The sequence below is a fragment of the Psittacula echo genome (assembly GCF_963264785.1).
Source record: "Psittacula echo genome assembly, chromosome: 3".
NCBI lineage: Eukaryota > Metazoa > Chordata > Aves > Psittaciformes > Psittacidae > Psittacula > Psittacula echo.
Window position 1 is genome coordinate 107,057,430 of NC_137736.1, and position 26,616 is coordinate 107,084,045.

The 26,616-nt window shown below is 46.4% G+C and overlaps 1 protein-coding gene across 1 annotated transcript in view; it reads right to left on the bottom strand.

Annotated features, from left to right (window-relative positions):
- Positions 1–26,371, bottom strand: part of GTF3A (general transcription factor IIIA) — a gene marked incomplete at its 5' end in the record, with an annotated part of 69,026 nt that extends 42,655 nt beyond the window's left edge. Inside the window, one exon of the mRNA XM_080613559.1 lies at positions 26,298–26,371. Coding sequence (XP_080469685.1) covers positions 26,298–26,371 — 74 coding nt within the window. The remainder of the gene's footprint in view (positions 1–26,297) is intronic.
- Between the last annotated feature and the right edge of the window lie 245 nt (positions 26,372–26,616).

Here is a 26,616-nt window from a genome sequence, read left to right on the forward strand (position 1 = left end):
CAGGTGATGGCAGGCCTGACTCCACTGCAGGCTCTCCTCTGATGACACACAAGATCTGGGCAGACCACTCCTGTTAAAGTCACAGTGTATGGTTTGCTTCACCATGCGAAGGAGCTGTATGAATGATTCAGCAAAATATAAATCACTTTTAGATGATGAAAGCAATTAAGTGAAGATGTAACAAGCTCTTTGACACTGGAAGATTTAAAAAGGATGATGTAGACATCCAGAATGTTTCACATCACCTAAACCTGGAACAGCGTCTGATCTCCATTGCTCTAACACCACTTGCACAAAACCAGTGAAGGCAAATAAGAATGATACTGGTGTCATTCGGAGCATAATTTGTGTCATTATCTCCCTTCTTGTAGATGTAGCATTGAGTGGTCTGATGTGTAACAGAATACACTGAACCATGCAAGGACATTTCAATTAAAACTAAAAGAGATGAAAAATCCACAGTATTAATGTTGATTTGTTCAGTTCCAGCCTGATGACTTTCTGAGGAGCAGAAGTTAGCAAAGCTGTTGACAGCAGCTTCACAGTACAAACTCATCAGTAATATGTTCATAGTGTTTAATTTGAATTTTCCTGTTCTTAATTTCCCCTCATTTACCCTAATTACCCTGCCAGTGTGTTTGCCTAAGCAATTTTTCTCTATCAACGGTGTTTACTCTCCTCAGATATCTACAGACTGTTTTCACATCTGCCCACACACTGTGTTATATTTTAGACAAACCCTATTTAGCTTTATGATTTTCCCTTGTCAGTTGATCCCTCTGTCCTCTCCTGACATTGTCCCTTTACTCTGGACTCTCTCATCCCACCAAGACGGTGGTCTCGGGGCCCAGTGTACCTCCCAAAAGCTGTGAAGGCAGCAAGGATGACCCACATGCTAAGCAAGCTGGCCCACAGCCACAGAAGCAATTTTCAACCTGTGCTTAACTTGGAGCACACGAGTAATCCTACTTGCTTTACGGAGATTACATGTGCCTTTAACATAAAACCTTGCTGAGCTGCTGTGCTGCAGTGGGACCAGAGGGTTCTGTCTATTCTGCATCAAGACCATTAAAAAAGGACTTTTCACCCATTTCTCCATGACAAAACACACGTGTGAATAGAGTTCAGGGTTTGTTTTCTTGCAAGTAGCTGCCCACTATCACTTCAGTGTCTCCAGACTTGCTCTTGTATCTGCACTTCTCCCTACAGACGTTTGGGACTTCGGTAGCTTTCCAGAACAAGCTCATGTTCTCCAAGCTAAGTCACATTCTTGTTATCTTCTGTCCAGCTTAAAAAGAGAACTTGGACAAGTGGGAGGATGAAGGTAGCTCTGGCAGTGGGTTTACACTGAGAAAATACGACTTACGGTGGGAATGCAAGTGAAGAGGCTAACAGGCAGTGTAGGACTGCTTTCCTGGAGAATTTCTGCTGGGTCACTGCATTGTTTTATGCCAACTCCAAGACTTCTTCCAGTGGCTGAGGTAGTTCTCATGTGCCTCTCCTGTAGAGCTTCCCTTCTATCTGAGAAGCCATTGGTCCTTGTCTCCTGCATCCCCACAGAGACATCCACAAAGGCTCTTTTTCTTCTGTACATAGACTTTTACTTTTATCAGACTTGTAAAAACTGAGTTGTGGGACACACCAGCTCACATCAATCACAGCTTGATAGTGTGGTAATAAGGAGGAACACTTGCACACATGCTATTCTGCCTAAGCCACAGTATCACAGGAGCTTCACTTCTGTAGCAAACTAGGCTAAAAGGAGACTTGCTTGAAGAAACAAGGAGTTATCCTAGATGAGTTATGAAAAGTTGTACTGTGCTAATCACATTCCCATTCCTTTTCAGTGAACAGCTGACAAAATCAGGGAGATCTGCAACACTGAGTGCCTTTAAAGACTGTTCTGCTTTAGTTAGATTTCCAAGTCTTGGGAAACGGGAGAGGTGCCTGAGGACTGGAGGAAAGCAAATGTCACTCCAGTCTTCAAAAAGGGCAAGAAGGAGGACCCGGGTAACTATAGACCGGTCAGCCTCACCTCCATCCCTGGGAAAGTGATGGAACACCTTATCCTTGGTGCCATCTTAAGGCATGTCAAGGATAAGAGGGTTATGAGGGGCAGTCAACATGGCTTTACCAAGGGGAAGTCATGCTTGACCAACCTCATAGCCTTTTATGAGGAAATAACATTGTGGATGGATGATGGCAGAGCGGTAGATGTGGTCTACCTTGACTTCAGCAAAGCATTTGACACAGTCTCCCACAGCATCCTCATAGCTAAATTGAGGAAGTGTGGTCTGGATGATCAGGTAGTGAGATGGACTGCAAACTGGCTGAAGGACAGAAGCCAGAGAGTTGTAGTCTATGGGGCGGAGTCTAGTTGGAGGCCTGTATCTAGTGGAGTGCCTCAAGGGTCAGTACTGGGACCAGTATCATTTAATATATTCATCAATGATTTAGATGAGGGAATTGAGTGTACTGTCAGAAAGTTTGCTGATGACACCAAGCTGGGAGGAGTAGCTGACACGCCAGAAGGTTGTGCTGCCATCCAGCGAGACCTGGACAGGCTGGAGAGTTGGGCAGGGAGAAACTTGATGAAATATAACAAGGGAAAGTGTAGAGTCCTGCATCTGGGCAGGAACAACCCCAGGTTCCAATATAGGTTGGGGAACGACCTGTTAGAGAGTAGTGTAGGGGAGAGGGACCTGGGGGTCCTAGTGGATGGCAGGATGACCATGAGCCAACACTGTGCCCTTGTGGCCAAGAAGGCCAATGGCATCCTGGGGTGTATTAGGAGGGGGGTGGTCAGTAGGTCGAGGGAGGTCCTCCTCCCCCTCTACTCTGCCCTGGTGAGACCGCATCTGGAATATTGTGTCCAGTTCTGGGCCCCTCAGTTCAAGAAGGACAGGGACCTGCTGGAGAGAGTCCAGCGCAGGGCAACTAAGATGATTAAGGGAGTGGAGCATCTCCCTTATGAGGAAAGGCTGAGGGAGCTGGGTCTCTATAGTTTGGAGAAGAGGAGACTGCGGGGGGACCTTATTAGTGTATATAAATATATAAAGGGGGAGTGTCATGAGGGTGGAGTCAGGCTCTTCTCAGTGGCAAACAATGATAGGACAAGGGGTAATGGGTACAAACTGGAACACAGAAGTTCCACTTAAACTTGAGAAGAAACTTCTTCTCAGTGAGGGTGACAGAACACTGGAACAGGCTGCCCAGGGAGGTTGTGGAGTCTCCTTCTCTGGAGACATTCAAAACCCGCCTGGACACATTCCTATGTAACCTTATCTAGGTGTTCCTGCTCTGGCAGGGGGATTGGACTAGATGATCTTTTGAGGTCCCTTCCAATCTCTAACATACTGTGACACTGTGATACTGTGAAGTATGGACTGAGGAGTGCAGTGCTAGTTTTACAGATGGCTTGGGCCATGATTTCTTATGAAAGGTGGCCTACAAAAAAGAGCTGAGGCTCTTCATATCTGGTTGTACAGCACTGGTAAGGCAGTTGGTGACTCCTTCAAATAGCATGAGCTTGAATATGTGATATGTGTGGTGTGAGGGAAAAGCAGTATCAGTATGTTTGAATTCCAGGAGACCACACAAGCAGCTGCAACACTCACCAAAGGCGTCATCTGCACTATGAAGTCAGATAGTGAAGTGGCCACAACCACAGCTCAGGGAGCAGCAGGATGCCTGGGGGAAGAGTGGAGAACACCCAGCAGTCCCATGGTGAAAATGGTGTGTGCTGAGAGAGCTGCCATCCTGCCCCAGCTGCAGATGTGTCTTGGTTTAAGCCAGTTGGCAAGTCAGCCACACAGTTTCTACTTCCCGCCCCCCCCCCTCCTGGAGGGATGAGGATGAGAATCGAAAGCATGTAACTCCCATGGGTTGAGATAAGAACAGTCCAGTAACTAAGGTATAACACAAATCACTACTGCTACCACCAATAATAATAATAATGATAAGGGAAATAACAAGGGAAGAGAATACAATACCACTCACCGAAAATGAGCCCGACTGAGCAGAGCGTGCCCTTCCGGGAAACTCCCAGTTACATCCCCGGGCATGACGTGCTGTGGTATGGAATACCTCTTTGGCTAGTTTGGGTCAGGTGTCCTGTCCCTGCTTCCTCCCGACTTCCCCTACTCCCTGGCAGAGCATGAGACTCACAAAGTCCTTGGTCAGAGTAAACATTCTGACCAGCAACTGAAAACATCGGTGTTATCAGTGTTATCCCCAGGCCAAAAGTCAAAACCACAGCACTGCACCAGCTACTAAGAAGGAGAAAAACTGACTGCTGCTGCTGAACCCAGGACAGTATCCACCCCTTATTCCATACCATTCACGTCACGCTCAGATCCCACATTTTCAATATACCCTCACTCTCACCTCAGTGCACTGTTATATTAGTGCATGGATCAATCCCTATAAAGCTGCTGAGTCCATCTGGTCCATGATGTTGGGCTCCATCTCTTGTAACAGTCTTTCAGGGCAGGAGAGGCTGTGTGCAGTGTTGGATCATTGCCTGCTGATGCTGATCGTTCCTTTACTATAAAACTCATCTGGTTCTATCAAAGTTAATTCTCTTTTGGGATGATGGTTGGAGGGAAGTCAGGGCCAGTCACTGGTGCCCTGCAGACTTCTAATTGATGAGCTATAAAAGTATTACATAGCAGGCAACAGCATATAATTGAATTCATTGGCTGTTTTCCCCTAAAATCAAATCCCCTTGAGGTGTACATCGGACTTCCCCATCTTCCTGCATTACCCACCAAGTATATCCAGGTCCCTGAGCAAAAGCAATCCCACGAGTGGGTTTGCCTTTACCTGAAGCAGGAATAACCCAGACTGTCTTCCCCAGCAAATTCCTCATGTGCACCACAGGAACTTTGTCCCCCTCTACAATATGTAAAAGTTCTGACTGGGCTGGGCCAGCCCTGTTGGCAGATCCTCTGGTGTTGACCAACCAGGTGGCCTTTGGTAAGTGTGTATCCCAATGCTTGAAAGTTCCCCCACCCATTGCTCTCAATGTAGTTTTTAACAGCCCATTGTACCGTTCGATTTTCCCAGAGGCTGGTGCATGGTAGGGGATGTGATATACCCACTCAATCCCATGCTCTTTGGCCCAAGTGTCTATAAGGTTATTCCGGAAATGAGTCCCATTGTCTGATTCAATTCTTTCTGGGGTGCCATGTCGCCACAAAATCTGGTTCTCAAGGCCCAGGATAGTGTTCCGGGCAGTGGCATGGGGCACAGCGTATGTTTCCAGCCATCCGGTGGTTGCTTCCACCATGGTAAGCACATGGCGCTTGCCTTGGCGGGTTGGTGGGAGTGTGATATAATCAATTTGCCAGGCCTCCCCATATTTATACTTCAGCCATCGTCCTCCATACCAAAGAGGCTTTAACCGTTTGGCTTGTTTAATTGCAGCACATGTTTCACACTCATGAATAACCTGGGCAATGGTGTCCATTGTTAAGTCCACCCCTCGATCACGGGCCCATCTATGTGTTGAATCTCTGCCCTGATGACCTGAAGTGTCATGGGCCCACCGGGCCAAAAATAATTCACCTTTATGTTGCCAATCTAAGTCCATCCGAGCCACTTCAATCTTAGCAGCTTTATCCACCTGTTGGTTGTTCTGGTGTTCCTCAGTGGCCCGACTCTTGGGTACATGGGCGTCTACATGGCGTACCTTCACCACCAGGTTCTGCACCCGGGCAGCGATATCTTGCCACAGTGCAGCAGCCCAGATGGGTTTACCTCTGCGTTGCCAGTTGCTCTGCTTCCGTTGCTGCAACCACCCCCACAGGGCATTTGCCACCATCCATGAGTCAGTATAGAGATAAAGTACTGGCCACTTTTCTCGTTCAGCAATGTCCAGGGCCAGCTGGATGGCTTTCACCTCGGCAAACTGACTCGATTCACCCTCTCCTTCAGCAATTTCTGCAGCTGGTCATTGAGGACTCCATACGGCTGCCTCCCATCTCTGATGCTTCCTCACAATACGGCAGGACCCATCAGTAAACAAGGCATACTGCTTTTCACTTTCTGACAGTTTATTATATGGTGGGGCCTCTTCAGCACGCATCACCTCCTCCTCTGGTGACATTCCAAAATCTTTGCCCTCTGGCCAGTCCATGATGACTTCTAGAATGCCTGGACGACTGGGATTTCCTATTCGAGCTCGTTGTGTAATTAGTGCAGCCCATTTACTCCATGTCGCATCGGTTGCATGATGTGTAGAGGAGACCCTGCCTTTGAACATCCAGCCCAGCACGGGCAACCGGGGTGCCAGGAGGAGCTGTGCTTCAGTGCCAATCACCTCCGAAGCAGCTCGAACCCCTTCATAGGCTGCCAGTATCTCTTTCTCAGTTGGGGTATAGCTGGCCTCAGATCCTTTGTACCCGACTCCAAAAGCCGAGAGGTCGACCTCGAGTCTCCCCTGGAGCTTTCTGCCAGAGGCTCCAGGTAGGACCATTCTCCCCGGCTGCAATGTACAGTACATTTTTTACATCTGGCCCAGTTCGGACTGGTCCAAGGGCCACTGCATGAACTATCTCACGTTTAATTTGCTCAAAGGCTTGTTGTTGCTCAGGGCCCCATTTAAAATCATTCTTCTTCCGGGTTACATGATAGAGAGGGCTTACAATCGAACTGTAATTCGGGATGTGCATTCTCCAGAACCCCACAGCACCCAAGAAAGCTTGTGTTTCTTTCTTATTAGTTGGTGGAGACATTGCTGTTATTTTGTTGATCACCTCTGTGGGGATCTGGCAATGTCCATCTTGCCATTTGATTCCCAAAAATTGGATCTCCTGTGCAGGTCCCTTGACCTTACTCCGTTTTATGGCAAAACCAGCTTTCAGCAGGATTTGGATTATTTTCCTCCCTTTCTCAAAGACTTCTTCCGCTGTATCACCCCACACAATTATGTCATCAATGTATTGCAGGTGTTCTGGAGCTTGCCCCTGTTCCAGTGCATTCTGGATCAGTCCATGGCAAATGGTAGAGCTGTGTTTCCACCCCTGGGGCAGTTGGTTCCAAGTGAACTGGATGCCCCTCCAAGTAAAAGCAAACTGTGGCCTGCACTCTGCTGCCAAAGGAATTGAGAAGACTGCATTGGCAATATCAATCGTGGCATACCACTTGGCTGCCTTTGACTCCAGTTCATACTGAAGTTCTAGCATGTCCGGTACGGCAGAACTCAGTGGTGGTGTGACTTCATTCAGGCCACAATAGTCTACTGTTAGTCTCCACTCTCCATTAGACTTTCGCACTGGCCACATGGGGCTATTAAAGGGTGAGCAGGTCCTGCTGATCACTCCCTGACTCTCCAGTCTACGGATCAGCTTATGGATGGGAATCAGGGAGTCTCAGTTGGTGCGATACTGCCGCCGGTGCACTGTTGTGGTTGCGATTGGCACTTGTTGTTCTTTGACCTTCAGCAACCCCACAACAGAAGGATCCTCTGAGAGACCAGGCAAGGTGGACAGCTGCTCAATTTCCTCAGTCTCCAAAGCAGCAATACCAAAAGCCCATCGGTACCCTTTTGGGTCTTTGAAGTACCCTCTCCTGAGGTAATCTATGCCGAGAATGCATGGAGCCTCTGGACCAGTCACAATGGGGTGCTTTTACCATTTCCTCCCAGTCAGGCTGATCTCAGCCTCCAGTACAGTCAACTCTTGGGATCCTCCTGTCACTCCAGAGATATAGATGGGTTCCACCCCTTGACAGCTTGACGGCATCAGGGTACACTGTGCACCGGTATCTACTAGAGCTTTATACTTCTGTGGGACTGATGTGCCAGGCCATCTGATCAGCACAGTCCAGTAAATCCGATTGTCCCCTACCTCCACCTGGCTGGAGGCAGGGCCCCTCTAACAGTCATCACAACGTTGGACACCTAAGTCATGTTGAAAGGGATTATTCTTCGTTATCACAGGAGCTGGAGTAAAATCAGCTGTTCTGCTCCATCTGGGAACCTGCTCAACTTTGACAGCCAATAAATCAGCATTGTGATGAGTGACTATTAATCCAAAACACTGAATACTTATCACAAATACGATTAGACACACTCCGGTCAGATCTGTCATTATCTCAACCCTTCATGCTCCACGTTGGGTGCCAAAAAGAACTGTCATGGTTTAAGCTAGTTGGCAAGTCAGCCACACAGTTTCTACTCCCCCCTCTCCCCTCCCCGAAGGGATGGGGAGGAGAATCAAAAGAATGTAACTCCCACGGGTTGAGATAAGAACAGTTTAATAACTAAGGTATAACACAAACCACTACTGCTACCACCAATAATAATAATGATAAGAGAAATAACAAGGGAAGAGAATACAATACCACTCGCCGAAAATTAGCCCGACTGAGCAGAGCGTGCCCTTCCGGGAAACTCCCAGTTACATCCCCGGGCATGACGTGCTGTGGTATGGAATACCTCTTTGGCTAGTTTGGGTCAGGTGTCCTGTCCCTGCTTCCTCCCAGCTTCCCCTCCCCCCTGGCAGAGCATGAGACTCACAAAGTCCTTGGTCAGAGTAAACATTCTGACCAGCAACTGAAAACATCGGTGTTATCAGTGTTATCCCCAGGCCAAAAGTCAAAACCACAGCGCTGCACCAGCTACTAAGAAGGAGAAAAACTGACTGCTGCTGCTGAACCCAGGACAAGATGGCACAGGGATTCACTGAACCAGAGCAGCCATAGCTCTGCTCATGGTGAGGAGACACACACTTGCTGCTGGCAGCACTGGTGGAGGCATTTACTGGGATACTTGAAACACCCATACATAGCAGAAGGGCAGCCTCACCTGCAAGGTGATGGTAGATCTGGGCTCTTCCATCTGTCAACTTTATCATGACTTGAGGTCTCACAAGTCTTGTGTTACTAAGCCCAAGAGGCCAAAGAAGTTTTCTTCTGGGATGCCTCATTGCTTCTTTTGACTGCTCTGTACCAGAATGGATTACCTCTGCTTGTCTTAAGAGCAGCCAAGGGTGAGGGGAGTGCAGAAGGATATGAGCCACACTGGCTGCACCTGTATGTGTGAAGTGAATGTGTCCACGGCCTCTTCTCTAGCCTTTGAGGGCAAGTGGCACAGCACAGATTGCATTTGCTTGGCTAACCTGCCTACACCAACAGCAGTACAGATCCATACAGTCCATTGGGTCTACATGTATATTGGGTCTACTGGGAGCTGAACTGTGCCCAGGCATTTGGGGTAGCTGCCAAGACCCAAAACCATGCCAGGGATTGTGCTGCTAAGTATCTCATCAGGACAGCTGCAGGCCGGTGGTGAATGCACATGTCCTGCCCCTTTATAGTTTAGTTGCATAGGCATAGCCACAGACCAAAAGGAGGCCCAGCAAAAGACAGGCTATGCTGGAAACCAGCTGATAAAGAGCAGGGCAAGAACAACCTTTGGCAGAGGGGACAGCATTAGAGCTAAGCCATAGCTGGAGTAACCAAGTCACTTGTCCCATCCATTCCAGTTGAGCTGCCAAGGGAGGTGAGCCCTGCAGAGCGAGCAGGAGGTGTCAGGGCAGAGGGGGAGTGACTGTGCACACCAGGCTGGATGCACCCACATGCACAGGGGGTCTGGATGGACCATTTCTGTAAGAGAAGTCATCCTCTGGCTCTGAGCCCAGGCTCTCGGATCTGCTGTGAAGCCAGCTGCCCTCTTTCAGCACTGCACATACCTTTCATACTTCTTTCCCTCAAGGAAGTGTTTTGCAATGATTAATGAATTATGAAGGGCACCTTTTGGGTCTTCAGCTCTCATTGAACTCCAAAGCAAACGAAATTCAGAAGAGTTCCAGCTACAAGTGTCACAGCAAATGCATCCGGTTTATTTGTGATTATGCTCACAATGGATTTATTAAGTACATTTTTTTAAATAAACAGAGATTGAGACTGTTTGTGAAATGCTGGAGTTTTCTGTCTTAGAACATCTGTTGCCTGTTTCTTAAGGACCATTTAGGTAACACCAGAGCATGTCCAGATATGCATCGATTTCCTGGAAACTGGTTAAACATTCTTCAAAAATGTGGAAATCTGTGCCTTTACCACCCGAGGAACCCTAAAACTAAAACAAATGAGGCTGCTAGCGGAGAGAAATTCAGTAAATCTACCCTGCACATGAACTGTGTTGGTATGTAAGACTGGGAAGCTTGCTGGCAGGAGATAGAGAAGTTGACTGTAAGTCTGTATAACTCAGACTAACAATGCATGATGTTGCATGAAGCAATCCAGATATTCCAGCAGTGTGCTTTTTCTAATGATGTGCCTATTGAATAAACGTCTGGACTCCTATCTTCTTCCACAATTAAGATGCTCTGGAAGGGAATTTCCTTTTGAGATTCTGTCTCATTGGATGCTTAATAATCAATATTGTTGGGAAATCTTTTTCTACATGCCAAGTATGAAGTTATCTGCAGGATAACTTTTCCAGGAGATGTTACCCTTGCCAAATATTTCCATGATGTTTGATTTCTCACTGCCTCTCTGTCAATAAAAGTCCAACTGCACTCTGACATCCAGTGGTCCTATGGCCTTGATGTCCCTCTGAATAATGGCAAACCATGCCTCAGTTTGCTTAAGCCACACTGAACTGACTGGAAGGATGCAGCTGAGATTGTAAGAAGTCCTTCTGAACCTTTCCTAAGCTGCTGTCGTGTGGGATGTAGATATCCCATCCCATTCATTTATAGTGCCTGTTACTGTTCTTTTCTAGAAGGAAACAAAAGCGTAGTGGTCCCAAGTGCATGCTGAAAATAAGGCTAGACTTCGCAAGGACCTGCCTGTAACAGAAAGCATGATAAAACTCATTGTCTGTGTCTGCTTAGCTGATTATATCTCCATTAGATGAACAGAGCCCGAGTCTTGGATTAAAGCTGCCCTCGACTACAATTTCCCTCTTACAGAATTACCACACCTCATTGGAGACTAATCTTGTTTTAGACCTGGGGAAAAGACAAGAAGAAAGAAGCACAGGAGCTCTAATGTAATGTGATGCATCAAATCTGGCTTGCAAGAAATGCTTGAGAAGCACACATAAGGACTTTTTATAAGACCAAGATGGAAAAACCTTTTCTGGTTTTAAATGGTAACCATGTGATCCCAGCAATGAACAACTATTCTGACAAAGATTCTTCAGGACGTGTGACCTTAAACTACCTTCAGACCCACAGATCACCTTCATGGCAGAAGGATGGGTTGGTACCCAGCTGCTCACATCTGTGCCCACCACTCAGCTTGTGAGCTGTCCCAGAGGACTTACTTTCTGGAGCCTTTGCATGGGGTTCTTGACGGTTTTGCAAAGCATGCAATGGCTAAACTGAGAGCCAGATTGTTTTATATTTAGCTGGAGAAATAAAAAACATCAAAACCCCTGAAGTATCATCTTAATTATTTACAAATGCGCAAATTCAAAGCACCTGGAATCTGAACTGTCTTTGTGCTTAATGGGTTTGATCTCAGGTCCATTGCTCCCTTGGCCTTATCCTGCACTGAGCCAATTAACTGAGACACATCAGACTTCTTCCTTGACATGTAAAAGAAGCAGCTGTATGCCAAACTTTCTTATTCCTGCAGATAAAGGATTTGTCACTTGATCAGCCATCTAGCTACAAATGTAAGCTCACACATCTGGCTTTACACTGGTGATTGACAGCACATATATTTCTTACTAACTAGCATTGTCTCCATAGTCATCATATCAGCTGTATCTGCCAAGATGGTGCACACTGCACACCCTCACTGCTTCTGAGCTGCGTCAGAGTGTAGGCACCTTGACCTCTCAGCATCACTCCACTTCAGAACCTGGGAACAGTTGCAGTGACTTGCACCTGCCTCTTGAGAGAGCATCAGTCTGGATCCTGCATTGTCTGGGTTTGCTATCTATGTAAAGGCACTGACCCTATCAAAGTTTCTTTTCTCCAGTTCTTGTATGGTTAACCAGGAAGCTAAATCTGGGCACGACAGCATGCGTGATTCCTAGTATTAGTTATGATGCCTCCAGGCCCTGGAGCTCCTGTGCTATTCAGGAAGGTTATTAAATTCTCCACCAAAACATCTGAAGAGTATTCTTAGTTCTAATAGAAGAAGGGGATCAGCCTCATGCAGAGAAGATTTAGTGATTCCTCTTCCCTTACTACATGGCATGGCAGAAGGAAGGATAAACCTCGCAGGAGCTTTGCCTGCCTTGGCTTGCTGAGAGCAAAAAGAAGTTGTGATCTAGTATATGGAGAGAGTCTTCCTGGTCAGAGCCTCAGGAAGTGAAGCAATGGTCCTTCCTCAGATTAATCTAGTTTTAGCACACATTAGAGAGACCTTAATGCAATTCTCACATAAACTGCAGGCTAGCAGGTAAGAGGGGTTGCTGTGTCATCCAGGAGTCATTAGAAGAAAGAAAACGTCACTGTTTGAGGGACTTCAGCAGCCTCCCGGCTAGGAGACTCGTGTTTTCCTGGCAGCAGCAACTGCCTGCTGGTATGACATCTGTCTCATCTGTGAAAAGAAAGTGTTAGCCCTCTTTTGGTGTATGTTTGTGGTGGAAGTTGTGGTGAAGAACAAAATTGAAGCTGGGATGCCGGAATCTTGGCATTTCTCAGATGCAGAGCATCTTCTGCTGCTGCATATGCCAGCAGTGGGATGGGCAATGGTGCCCTTCTCGGACAGGGATTAGCCCATGGTCTCACTCCCTGGGCTGACATCACCAAAATGGCAGCTCTGAGGCACGCGCTCGTGACAAAGTGCACATAGTGTTGGGGATAGCTGGACAGGTGAGAAAGCAGGCTCGGCACAAACACTGACCCTGCCATGAAACACCCTCAAACAAAACCTCAAATGAAGAGAATGTAATCTCTTCATAATAAAATCTCCCAGGAATTAATCAGTTTCATCTGGATTTATGGGTAGGAAGCATATGCTCTGATTCAGTTAAATAATGATCTGTACCAGCTGCTGTAAACTGGGTGAGTTCACTTCTTTGATTCAGTTATGCCTACGCACTTTGGAGTCAGCATCCTTCTCCTGCACAGAGCTATCTTCAGACAGTTTCTCACTCCCATGGGGCTGGGGGAGCTTGCCTGCTGGCAGCGTGCTGCCCCACAGTCCACCCTTCACACGGGCACTGCCTCACACCCTGCTCACTGTGCATGGATAAAGCACAAATACCCACAGGCAATAGCCATAGCTTGCAGTGAAGTTCCCTTTAAAGCTGCCTTTTTTCTGATGGCTTCAACCTCCTCGCCTGTGTTTGAGGTTGTCCGAGTGTCTCCCTCAACTCTTCACCTTGCCGAGGGATCTGCCATCTCCCACCATGTCCTGGGGCATGGAGCACCTTGAAGGATGGGACTGTGTCTCTGCATCACCAGCAAAACAGGGGCCATGGCTAGAGCTCACTGTGGGTGATTGACTGAGGCTTGTGTAGGCTGAGCTCTTCCTTACACCACCACTGCATTAACCCATTGACTAGGGATCAATCGCTGTCTGCACTGTCAGGGTTGGCAGGGGGGTGGGTGGTTGGTTTTAGCCCCTGTCACTGAAATGTCTCTTTTCAAGATTTCATTCTGTTCTGTTTTTGTAGCCACTTAGCTGTGGTCTCAGTCTTCCTCCGGTCTGCGGGGCTGATGGATAGTCCCCTCCTTCAAGAGTGACACGTACTTTCCTGAGGCATCTTCCACCTTTCGTAACTCTCCTCCTTGTTTCTAGAGAGACCCCTTTAGAGGAAGGTCTATTTTAATAGATATTGCACAGCCCGGATGCAGAGGAGACAGAACAGCCACAGACACAGGTCATTTCAATTTGCTAGGTAGGCTTGACCATCCAGGCAGGGTAATGAAGTTATTGCTGTCAAGACCTGTCAATTTTGGGTCTTTATACTAGGTCCCTGTGACATGTACCACAAGTAAATTTTGCACTTCACAGACATTTCTGCCAAACTCACTGACACTGCAGCAGTTAGAAGGGGCACTGATGATTTGTATGGTGCTTTCTGGTTAGGTCTTAGGGCATCTTTCATAAGCCTTCAAGGAGAAGAAGTGTAGCAGTAAACAGCTTCAGGTTCTGGTTTTCTTTTGTTCTTGATTTTAACAGCTCTTGTCCTAATTATAATTTGCCATGTGATTTTAAGTAATTATGAACTGACTGTAATGTATGCAGAGTACTGATCTCTTTGTCATGCACAAAATTCATTCACTCTGACAGCGATTTCAGACGCGGAACTTGAGCCTGTGACTCACAGCTTTGCGTAAATGATTCCACAGCAAAATCTGGGAAATAGTAAACCTTCAATAAACAGTTTTCCTTAACAGAATCTTCACTGTTACTGTTCCTTATAAGGACTCTTTGCCAGCGGAGAAGAAAACACTCCCACACAAACACGGGCAATTTACACAGAGGCCTTTCATGAGGTAGGTGATTGTTTTATACCTGAGCAGATATTTATGGCGATTACGCTGAATTACAGCACAAAAAGCCTCATGCTGGCAGAGATGCACCAGGGAGGCTAAAGCAAAACCTTGCCATGTTCCTTGTCCAGGAGTCACTGGGTCATCCCCTTAGGTGCTGTGCACAAACTGGTGTAGATCTGGTCATAGTGGCTGGAGGACACAGCCCAGGAGGGGAAGCTATGAAACACACAGCATTCCTCAAAAACTAGAGGCCCATCCAAAACCACATGCTGCTCATGAGCCAGGCCAAGTTGGTTAAAACGATGCAATCAGTAAAGCAGACTGATGAAATAATTGAAAACTTCATGGAAATCCAGGTGTTCGTCCAAAAATGTGGTCAGCTTTACTAGATTATTCAAAACAATTGCAGATAAGACTGCCAGGGTCTCCTCTCAGATCATTCAATATGCCAGCACTGACACAATTGCTCTCCAATGTCAGGGAAGCAGCAGATCCACTATACATCTACAAAGACCATTCACATGGAATTTATGGACATTGAGGAGCCTGGGAAGCCAGACTAGAAACTCAGGAGATCACTGCCCAAAGCAGGATTGATAACTTGGTATAGGAACATCACAGCTGGTGACACCGTCAGGAGGGGAAACCAACCCCAAAACCACCAGCTGCAGTTAAAGTTATTCCGTGCACTTTGGTTGCAGAATTAGACTGGACAATTCCTCTGGCATTGTCATCACCTGCCCAATACTCCGTTCAGCAGGGCTGTGGTGATAAATTTACTACAGTTTCATAATGTATCAGATACAATTGGTTGCTCATGAATCTCATTGTGGCTCACCTGGGCTGGTTTCCAGTAGGGAAAACGTGCTAATGAATATCATCATTTCTGGGAGAGCAACCCACGGCTGGGAACATCAAGATCAGCCCCACTGACCAGAGCGCCCAATACCCAGTGCTGAAGCAATTGTGCTTCTGTCTATCATAGACAATACTTCTGAAAGCTGGATTTGTTCTTTTTGTATTTGCTGATACCAGTCTCATCATCTGAGGCTTATGTCACATGAAAACAAAGTCCTACTGGCTCCAGAGAGGGCCAAGCCAGGCCCGCAATGATGGGAATTCTTTATTTTATGAGGGTAAGTGTGCAGCTGCCTCACAAATGCGGGAGTTGTTAGCAAACAATGGATCAGTTTTATTTTAGCTCCCCATAATGAAGATCTTGCAGCGGCACAGTAAGGGAGAGGAAACATAAGAGCCACTTGGAAGAGAACAGCAGCACTACAAACTGAATGAAGCCTTTATCACACAGCAGTCCAACAAAGACAGGACTCCATGACTGTGGCAGAGGAGCCCCAGGTCGGTAGCATGCAGCCCTACAGCTATACCTTTAGGCAATTACACGAGCTAAGGTGACAGTGGATCCGGTGTGGTTAATTGAAGGGCACCATTGTGGACACAAAGCCTAGGTTGCCTCTTTGTTCCACAGATTTGCAAACACTTCCCAACAGCAAACAAGTCGAAGATGCTGCACTCCCTGTCAGGCAGTGCAAGAGCAAGGGCTCAGCAGGGAACACTGCCAGGCACAGGCCTGCAGTGGAGCTTTGACAGGGACAATGGGAAAGGTCCTGAGCCTAAATACAGTCCTCGAGCAAAGGTGAGGTGATACTCAAGGTCCTCATGCTCACCCCACAGATGTCCCCAGAATAAAGCAGAATCTGTTCTAGCAAAGGTACAATCCTCATGCCTTGTTCATGGAGAGAGGGTGTCTGGAAAAAAGAGGGAGGTGAAACATTGGAAACACTGGATGCATGAGATGATACTGCCACGGACAGCAGTTAATGATTTTACAGAGGCAAATAGAATTTGGTGGGACTTGCCCACAAGACAAAAAGTACTGGAGACTAGATCCAGGCATTACTATATTCATACTGTGTATACGGTGACATCCCTTTCAACCTCAAAGGCAGCTGTGACTAACATGACCATGACTTGACATTATCTTAGCTCTCCCCTTTTTATGCTATGTTTCTGACAGCTCTAGCTCAGTTTTTCTGCTGCTCTATTTTAAAGATTTGCCAAGGACAGAAAGCAGTTTAGGGAACAGAGCAGTTCAGGCAATTAACACATCAGACATTGTCTGTCTACCCGTCTATCCATCTGTCCATCCATCCAGTCTTAAAGGATGAACCTACACCACTGAGTAAAGACAGCCAGGAAGAGAATTCAAGCACTGGATCACCCATGCAGTTGCCCACACTCTGGGCTCACTCCCTGGCTCCAGCTTGGATCTCTTCAACTATCTTTTTTCCAAGAGAAATCTCTTACAGAAGGACTTGTCCTGAGCAGTGTGAACATGCAGAGCAGTGTGGCATTGAGCCTGGGGTCTGTCTCCAGCAGTATTTATCTTGCAGAAATACTAGTCTAGTCACCACTGTATTTAGCCGTGTGACCAAGCCTTGTAGGCTTTGCATATTCACTACCTGGGTAGCAGGTCTATCCTTAAGCCATAAGCATATTCTTAGACTTCCAGACCCAAAAAGGGGTTCATGATCACGTGAAGTAGGATCTAAAGTTGCTTATGATCTTGGAAGTAGTAGAGGTTTGAGAGTCCACAAATTAATCAAGAAGTACAAATTAGAGGTGAAGTTATGTGCATAAAAGTTTGAGAAGCAGTGATTCAGTCCTAATTAGGACTCACCAGGTTTTCTGGGCTGAAAGCAAATATATTGCTTTTTAAGGAGATGTGTGCAGCCTTTCCCATCCCTGACCCCTGAGTGTATTTTTATCAAGTCAAAGGCAATTCGAATTCATCCCTTCTCCACTTAGAACAAAACATGAGATGAGAATTTGTTGATGGCAACTTTTTTCCAACATCACTGAACAGACCTTAAGCAGTCTTCATATAACATTTCCTTCTGTCCAGGAGACAGTCTTCAGCAGCTGGTTGATTTGGTCATGCTCCATTGTTCAAAACGTCAAGCTGGAAATGACAAACCCCAACTCTTCTTTGGTGCCTCAGGCAGTACTTTGAGTGACTTCCCCCCGAAGTGGGAGTTAGAGGATTCTAGAAAGTTCAGCTGCAAGCAGCTGGTAAAACCCAGAGAAGCATCTCTCGTACACGTAAAAGCCTCCTTCTTCTTTGTATCTGCTTAGGTTTTTTTCTCTCATTGTTTTACTATCTCCCCTATAAAGAGGAACATAGCGATGCTTTACCCACATCTGTGGCATCCTTTGGATGACTAAGAAGCACTATGTGTCATTTTATGATTGAAAAGGTAAAGAGGGAGGGGCAAAGTTCTATCACTTGCTGCTGTACTTACAGCTGTAATTGTGTGTGAGTACTTGCAAATATCAAGGCCACCTTTGGCAACAACGATGCGTAATGTCTCTTCTTGCCATATTCTGTTTGTCCAGTAGAATATAATGGCTAAATCAATGTAAAGTGCCATGCCTTTTTTTCCTACTCTCCCTGGGGCTATTCTTTCTAGTTACGTATGTTCAGCTTTGATCTCCAGAAAAATCGATGGAGATTTAGTTGTTCTCAAAAAAAACCCAAGCTAAACATTTTAAGTATTTTTCTACCATCTTGGTGTGGGATATGTAATCCCTCTCCCCCTCAGGTTGCCAGAAAGAGCACCCAACTCATCAAGCTTTTGTGAAATGAGCAGTAGCATAAAAACAGGTTTATACTTAAAGGTTATTTTTCTTGGGTCTCGTTCTTAAACGTAATCAGTGAAATTGTTTTTATTTGTACTCACATAAAAAGAAACTGCCTGAAAAATAAAGGCAGTTTTCATTAAAGAAAAAAAGAAAAAGAAATGACCTATGTATCCGTCCTCTGACATTCTCTTTGTATCAACCCCTGACTTTTCAGTTCACTGCTACACATGGCTGTGAACACAACAGAGATGCTCATGATGCAGTCAGCCAGTGACTGCAGTAAGACACAGCATAGCTATCAAGCTGTATGTGGGAGTAATCTGAAAGGAATAAAAAGTGAGAAAGCACATTAAAAGCAAACTGAAATCTATGTCTATACAAAAATAAATGTTTACAGAATAACTAGGGATATATTTGTAATAAAACCTTCATTCTGGCACTTAGGTCTTCACGGTGGCTGCTGCCTCCAGTACAACCTTCTGTGCTTTCTAAAGGTCAGATACCACAGTCAGTAAACTAATGCCTTACCTCTCAAACCATTTTGAGAAGTGGTGAGATTTCATGCTCTAAGATGTAATTCTGCTCTTACTACGGAGAAAATTTTCGGGAATGATGCCACACCATCAGAATATAGAATCCTAGAACAGTTTGGGTTGGAAGGGACTTTCAAAGGTCCGGCTCCCCTGCAATGAGCAGGGACATTTTCAACTAGAGCAGGTTGCCCAGAACCACATCCAGTCTGGCCTTGAATGTCGCCAGGGTTGTGGCTTCTATCACTTCTAACACTGGCAACCTGTGCCAGTGTTTCAACATCCTCATTGTAAAAAACATTTTCTTCACATCCAGCCTGAATCTCTCTTCTTTTAGTTCAAAACCATCACCCCTCATCCTATCGCAAAAGGCCCTCCTAAAATGTCTCTCCCCATCTTTCTTACAGGCCCCTTTAAAGTTCTGAAAGGATGCAAAAAGGTCTCGCCAGAGTCTTCCCTTCTCCAAGCTGAACAACCCCAATTCTTTCAGCCTTCTCTCTGCTAAGCATAGGAGGTGTCTTAAGGATTAAAGGCGTTGCACCCAGGAAGGTTTGGCATCGCAGCTTATGGTCTGGCTGCTCACAAAGCAGGCAGCGAAGCTGAACAATCTGGAGCAACAGAGGCAGTTCACTACTATTTTGTAAAGTACTTAGCTCTGATTTTAGCAGCTCAAATACCAAAGTTGCTGGATGTCGGGAAGGTAAAACCTCCACTTAGGAGCATCAAAGTCTCTGATGTTGATGTTACCTTCAACATGTAGAAGGTAAAAGCTTTGAAAAGTACCCCCTTGAGGGCCCCTTGACCCATTCCTTTCAATTATTCTTCCTCTGGGTTGTGTGGAGGTTTGAGAGGTTTTGCTTTGCAAACAAGCAGACAGAAGCAGATTTGACAGTCCAGTTCAACCAGTTGCTCATGTATCTTATGAGGAGGAAGGAAAGAAGCCAGATTCTCCTGCAGCCTGTGGGTGTATCGGCATATGCCTTGTGTCATTACCTACATGGCACAGCCATGCCAGCGCTGATCACACCTCAGTGCCACAAGCACCCTTGGCTTCCCTGGCACTGAGCGCAGTGTCGGTGTGGGGTACGCTTGGGTCTGGTGGGTGGAAAACAACAAGTAGCCCTGGTTTTGGAAATAAAAGACAGAAAGTGCTCTGTTTATCTGCAGCTGCTTGGCAAATGAAGTCATCAAGACTCTGCTTCATGGCTGCAAGCGGAAAATGTTTGTGCCAAACATCTTACCCAATGCTTGTGTAAGGACACAGTGCATGGGGTGGAGAGTGCTGGGGACCAACACACACCCCACTACATCTGTGGTCACTGGTGCCATCATCACCACTTGCTCTTGGCAGCAGCTCAGCCACTGGTGCACAGCAGAGGACTGGAGAAGTTTCTCCTAATGCCATCATCAAACATAACATCCTTGCAGGTGGGTTACAGTGGGCAGGTGAGCTAGGAAAGGAGGTTGGAGGATATACGGTGTTTACCCCCTCAAGGAAGCGATGGTGGAGTAGCCCATGGCAGCACTTCCCCTTTGTGTCACTGTCTCCCCCAGCATCAGCAGCCACACTGCAGAAATCTCCGAGCACCTTTCTCAAAAGCCACAAGCCAGCTGTGACTTGACTGGTGTCTTCAGAGCAATCTGTGGGAAATTAAACTGCCAAATTGCACTCTCTCCTCATCTGACCAGCGGAAATGCCTGGAGCAGCCCAGGAGCATGGGCTACCATGTTCTACTGACAGAATGAGGCAAGTATGGGCTCCACGGACATTTAAGACCAGCCCTGCCAAAACCAGGCAGCACCTACACATAAGAGGTGGCTCTGGAGGAGGGTTCAAGCACACAGGAGTTGGAAACCTGGTGTTGGAGATTGTCTGACACAACTGAAGCTTCTGAAGGGAAAAATAAATGTCAGGCAGCACTTTGAGACTGTACTGGAGCTGTGCAGGGGCAGAGCGCAAGGGTCTGAGTAAACCTGGTGCTTTCCAAGACTCTGTGTCCCAACGGAGCAGATGTGGAGGATATCCCCATGGATGTGTGCAAACACTTCTCCCTTCCAGAAGGCTCCCGGAGGCCTTGCCCTTGAGACCTGTTTCCTTAGAAAGAGAGCAAGAGGTGTGACAGCAGAGGATGGCAGCACCTTTTCCCCACCTGGCTGAACCATCCATCACCCATTTATGACACTGCAGCAGAGACAAACCTAATTACTTGCTGACCCATCAGCTCCTCTGTTTGTGTCCTTCTCCAGACAAAATATACCCCCAAACACACCAACATATGCAGCGAGCACCCCACCACCCCGACAGCTCACAGCTGGGAATGATGGAAGGACAAGGCTCCTATCCCTGCCTGGGCTGGAGGAGTGCTGCCCATCCTGTTGGCACAAACAGGAGGCATCACCCCCAGCTAAGGCTTGTGTCCACAAGGTTTCTGCTTCCTGCAGGTTTCCTTTCTCAGCTTGGCTCTCCCAGCAGAACACAACCCTCTGCCTGCTATCAACTGATAGCAACACGGGCCTGGTTCAAATTAGAGCTGTTGCCAGTAACAACTCGCTCAAGCCCCCAGGCACAGCCCCGGGAAGATTAAACAAAGCTGCCCTAGTCCCCAGCGAGCAGCGTTTTCTCTGAACATAACAATGAATCAATGGTTCAGCAATCCAGCAGGAAGAAAAGGGCAGCAGGACAGCAAGGAGATGATGTGCGGTCACCAGAGCTTCCTTTCCCAACGCTCAGCCAGCCCCTGCCCTCTCAAGAGCCGCAGCTCCCAGGTTCCCATGAGCCAATGACTTCTGGCACTGCTTTCCCCAGGTCACTCCCATGGTTTGCGTGGCCATTCCCTGGACATACAGAAAAAGTGGAGAAGGGGGAAAAAATCCCTGTGAGCTGTCCTCCCTCCTCCCTCCTTCCTCCTTCTGTCTTGGCATCAGTAGGTTGACTTAAAAATCATGCAATTTGAAAAATAAGCTTTGGAGCTCAGGATGCCTTCTCATTTTCTGAGCCTTTGGGATGCATTAGATCATAGCCCATCACTTTTCTTTTCATGTGTGAAAGCTAGGAATTTGCCTGGGATGACAGTAGAGATTCATCTCCCGAAGCCAAGGGTTTTAAGTAAAAGTCACACCATGGGACTTGTGCTGTGAATGCAGAAGTATATAACATTAGAAATAACTTAGAAAAATGAATAAAAAAAGAAGTCTGGGTTGCCTTTAATTTCTGGTGAGGAAAGCTGCATTTTCTGGGGAACAGCAGCAATGGCTACGCAAATGTGTCTTTATTCAGGCAGGAGAAACGCTCTCAGTGCTCGTCAGTAACAAATCTTTTCTCAGTCTACCTGCTTGTGGAGAGATCATACAGAATTTATGGTGAGGAACAGAAAGGAAATATAAGATATATAAAAACTATAAGAAATATATATAAGAAATATAAGAACTATAAGAAATATAAGAAACATAAGTCTTCTGAATTTCCATTTCCTTTGGGAAATCTTTCATAAAGGAGTTTGCTGTTCCAAAGTGTCCCTATGACAATAATTGGTATTGACAAGCTGCAAATCTCCTGAAGTTTCCACATTTTAAATTTACTTAAACACTATAAACCATTGCAGCAGTTGTGTTGTAGGGTCCATGATTTCCTTGCTTGAGCACATGCTGTTATACATACAATGCTTGCCCCAAAAATCCTTTGCCTCACTTTTGCCAATGTGCAAAACACAATCCCCAAACTAGATCTTACCTTGATCTCAATTTTGCAGCAAATCCTGAGTGTTCATAGGGAACTAAACCAAAGCAGCGAACACCCATGGGTTAATATTTTTATAAACCATTTTTGAATAGCTGTGAACCTGCAGATTGCACAAACTCACCAAGGAATAGGTTGGTTTCATTAGGAAATGTGGAGATTTGGGGTTGGGTTTGCTTTTACCTGGCCTTAGCTAATGGGGGCAGAGATACTGATTTGTGACTTGGGATGGCTGTGAGTGTCCTCAACTGTGGCTCCTGTGGGGTAACCCTGACCTGCGGGAGGGCTGGGGAAGGGTGAATGTGGTTAGAACACATTAAAGTGAAGATCTTCAGCCCAGCCTTGTCTGAAGCTTTTGGGAAACAGGAGAGTGCTCAGCGCTGGTGGGGGCAGCTCGTCCCCTCACAGGGATAGCAGCCCTTGGAGCCTGCCCTGGGCAACTGAGCTTTCCTGTGCCCCAGGGCTTTCCTCTCCAGCAAGCACAGAGCCCCACATCCCACATCTCATAGTGACTGATGAGGTGGCTCAATGTTTCCATAGCACACTGCTGAAATGGAGATGCAGAAAGTGTCCTGCCCACAGGAGCACAGACCACAGCTCTGTTGCTTTTCAACATGGGGAGAGGAAAGAGGAGTCACTGTACATGGTCTAGTGTGAGGTGTCCCTGCCCATGGTAGGGGAGTTGGAACAAGATGATCATAATGTCCTTTTCAACCCTAACTATTCTATGATTCTATGATTCTCCTGACAGTGGAAATTGTGACAATTATACCAAATTTATGCTGGCATAACCCCACTGCCTTCTTTCTTCTTTTCTATATATACACCTAAACTGTTCTTACAAATCCTGAAGGGTGAGGTTTTATGGGATCGCTGTGCTCCTTTTCCAGAACTAACTGTCCAGACCCTTAGAAATTACTTCCAAATTTCTGGCCTAAATCCCTGTGCTGCAGCTTAAACCCATTATTTGCTGTCTTCTCTACAGCTGGCATGGAGAAGACAAGCCCCGCAAAGAAAGAGCTGACCTGTGGAAATGCCTGAGGGCAGGAGGGCTCCCCAGCACTAACCCTGTGGTTCCCAGAAATTATATGAGACCTGAGCCAGCGTCATGGGCCCAAAGTGCAAACAGTTGGGGAGTGCAGTCTGGAGGTGGGATACCAGGGAGAAATGTTTGTGACCTGCTAACCTAAGATCAACTGAAGGCCTGGGATTCCAGAGGAGAGTAACACCGGCCCAGGGGATCTGAAAATGATAGCTCAGGAGCAAACCATCCCCTTGTGCAGAAAGATCAGGAGTTTGTCTAAGCAAGTATCTTCTCAACTGGCATGCTAAATAAGAGATAACCACAACTGGAAACTTGGGCAAGCAAGCAAATGGAGGATGCAAGCATTGTTCATTCACTCTGGGGTGAAATCAGAAAGGACAAAACCCAGCTGGAGCTTAGTTTTGACTGAGGACAAAGAGAAACATGAAGGATGCTACACTATGTTAGCAGCAAAAGGAAACATAGAGAAATTGTGGGTCCATCAATAAATGGGGGGGGACAACCCGCTGACAGATGGTAAGCAAAAGACCAAAGCATTTAATGCCTTTTTTGCATAGGTTTTCATTGGCAAAGCTTACTTCTGCACCTTCACATGTCCGGCATGATTTGGGAAGCAGGTGAACAACCGATGGGAGGAGCAACAAATGAAGGTCTGCCTAGAGAAGGTGTCAGTATTCAGATCCAGGTGAGCAGATGACAGTGTTGATGTGACTTTATGGCTGCGGTCCATCATCAGAAACTCACAGTGATTGGGGACAGCTCAGACAACTTAAAGTCTCCTTCAACATTTTCATGCAAAACGTGAGTTGCATGAACAAACTGCTGGATGGACTGAAAATTAGCTGACCATTAGGTCAAAGAACAGTAATTGATGTTATGATGGGCCATCTGGCAGCCAGTCATGAACAGAGGGCCACAGGGGATGACATGGAGCTGATATTGTTCAATATTTTCACCAGTCACCAGGCTGATGGCACAGAGGGCACTTTCAGCACATTTATGGATGGTAATAGATTAGAAACAATGACATCCATCTCTGTTTGGCAGAGGTGGTAGAACTTACAGTCCAGAGGGACCTTGAGAAACTTGGACCTGTGTCTATAGAAACTCCACAGAGTTCAACAGGAGTGCAAACCTTGTGCTTTGGTGCAGGCTGGCATCCTACTGCCTACAAAAGGGCCATGCAGGAAAGGACATGGGATTCAGTGAGAATTCAGTGCAAATCAGGCAAACCATGTACTGGGGATGTGTTAGGAGCAATGTGACTGGCAGTGAGAGGGTAGTTACTACTCCCTTTCTGCCCACTGTTGGTAAGATTGCCCCAGAAATGTTGTCCCATGTTGGGACCCCCATTTCAAGAAATCATTGAGAAACTGGAGGAAGTCCATTGGAGGGCTATCAAGATGGTCCATGGCCTAGAGAGCATGATCTGCAAGGAGATGCTGAGGGACATGGGTTTGGGTAGTCTGGCAAGGCAATGTCTTATGAGAGGTTTGTTATAAAACCACCAATTCTGTGGGCTCAAACTCAGCTCTCAAGCAATTTTGGATATTTTGAACTGCAGGGAACAACAGAAAACTAAAAAGGTGAAAAATTGTCATTAGGATGTCTGAATATTCCAGAAGGCCCAGAAGATACCCAGGGCTGAATGCTATTTCATGTAGACCTGGATAATCTAGGGACAATTAGCAGGCAGTAAGAGACCTCATTTCCCACATGAAAATAACTCAGTTCTGCTTCAGATCTTGCTTATATTTTATCAGCTTCGTATGTCAACGTCTCATTAACAAAGACAAATGGATTATAATATCTTCTAAGCAAGCTTCCTCAGAAATCCCTAAAACAACCAAAAGCCAGGAAAAACAATTCATTGCACCTGATGCATCAGTTCTTAGAATTTCAGCTATATTAGGCACTACCTCTTTGTTCACTCAAATTAAACTAATTGCATGCATATTTATCATGCACTGTGTTTTACTAGCTAGGCAGAATCAAAGTAGGCTGTTTCACTACTGAGAGGGCAATTTTGCATAACAAATATGGACAGTTTTACATCAGACTAATAACACTATTCCATTATTCAAAACCAGAGCTAAAATTGGCAGTCACCTCAACAATCAGATGCATATTTGATCATCAAGGTACGAGCCTGAATTAGCACAGAACTCTTGCTCCTATCAATAGCCCTTCATTCTAGGTAGGTTCTCTTCTATGCCAAGATGATTGGCATGAGATAAGCATGTGAGGCTCAGACTACCTCTTACATTTATATCTTCTTATTTAAACACTAAAGGGACTTCAGAAATCACGCTCCATGTGCATCCATTTGCTATGTGCCTGAAAACTACATAAACCTCCAGATACGACATTTTATATACCTTTTTAATAACAAATAACTTGCTGTTGAAAGGAAAATGGAATCAAACCCACCTGCTTGTGCTCACTCCAGAAGCACCAATGCTTTCTTGAGGGTCTCCTTAACATGATACGGCTTCTTTCCCCACTGTGGGTGGCCAGGGGATGGGGAGCCCCTATTACGGAGCAGGTGATGTAGCTCATCTGCACATTGTAAATAACAGACAAAGCCTTGTTGTGCAACAGCCACAAAATGGTCCATTAGGAGGTGTTTTAACAGGCAGCACTTGGACACATGGAAAATTTCCTCTTGACCAATGCTGTGTTTTAAGCACCCTTAATCTGCAGGGACATTGCCACTCAAATGGGATACTGGACACCTTGAAGAATGCAATAAACCCAAACAAAGCTCTCTGTACATTGTCTGAGACATGAAGGGGTGAAAGAAAGCTAAAAAACCCCATAGCTCTGATATAAAATCCTCAAATGTCCCCCCTGCCTGTACTGATGTGAGTGGTTACTTCATGTTGAAAGCCTGGGTCAGCTTTCTCCCAACTCACTTTAGGGGCAGGTAGAGGAGATTTGGCTGCTTGAGGATGGTGATGAATGACAGAATACTGTAAATCTGGGCCATGGATTTGTCCCCTCATTGCTGGGGTGCACAGACTGGGGGGGGGGCTGCCTGAGATGGGGCTTCATGCGGGGTGGTTCTTCCCTGTGGAGGAGCAAAAAGGTTGATGTGCCTCCTGCCCTTCATGTGCTGTAGAGGACGCTTTGCTCAGGGGCTGCTGAGATGTCTCAGTTCTGGTGAGGAGACTGGGCAGGATCCAGGGCTAACCCCTGGAGGCAGCTGCCCTTCCCTGGCACTGGGCATGGTGG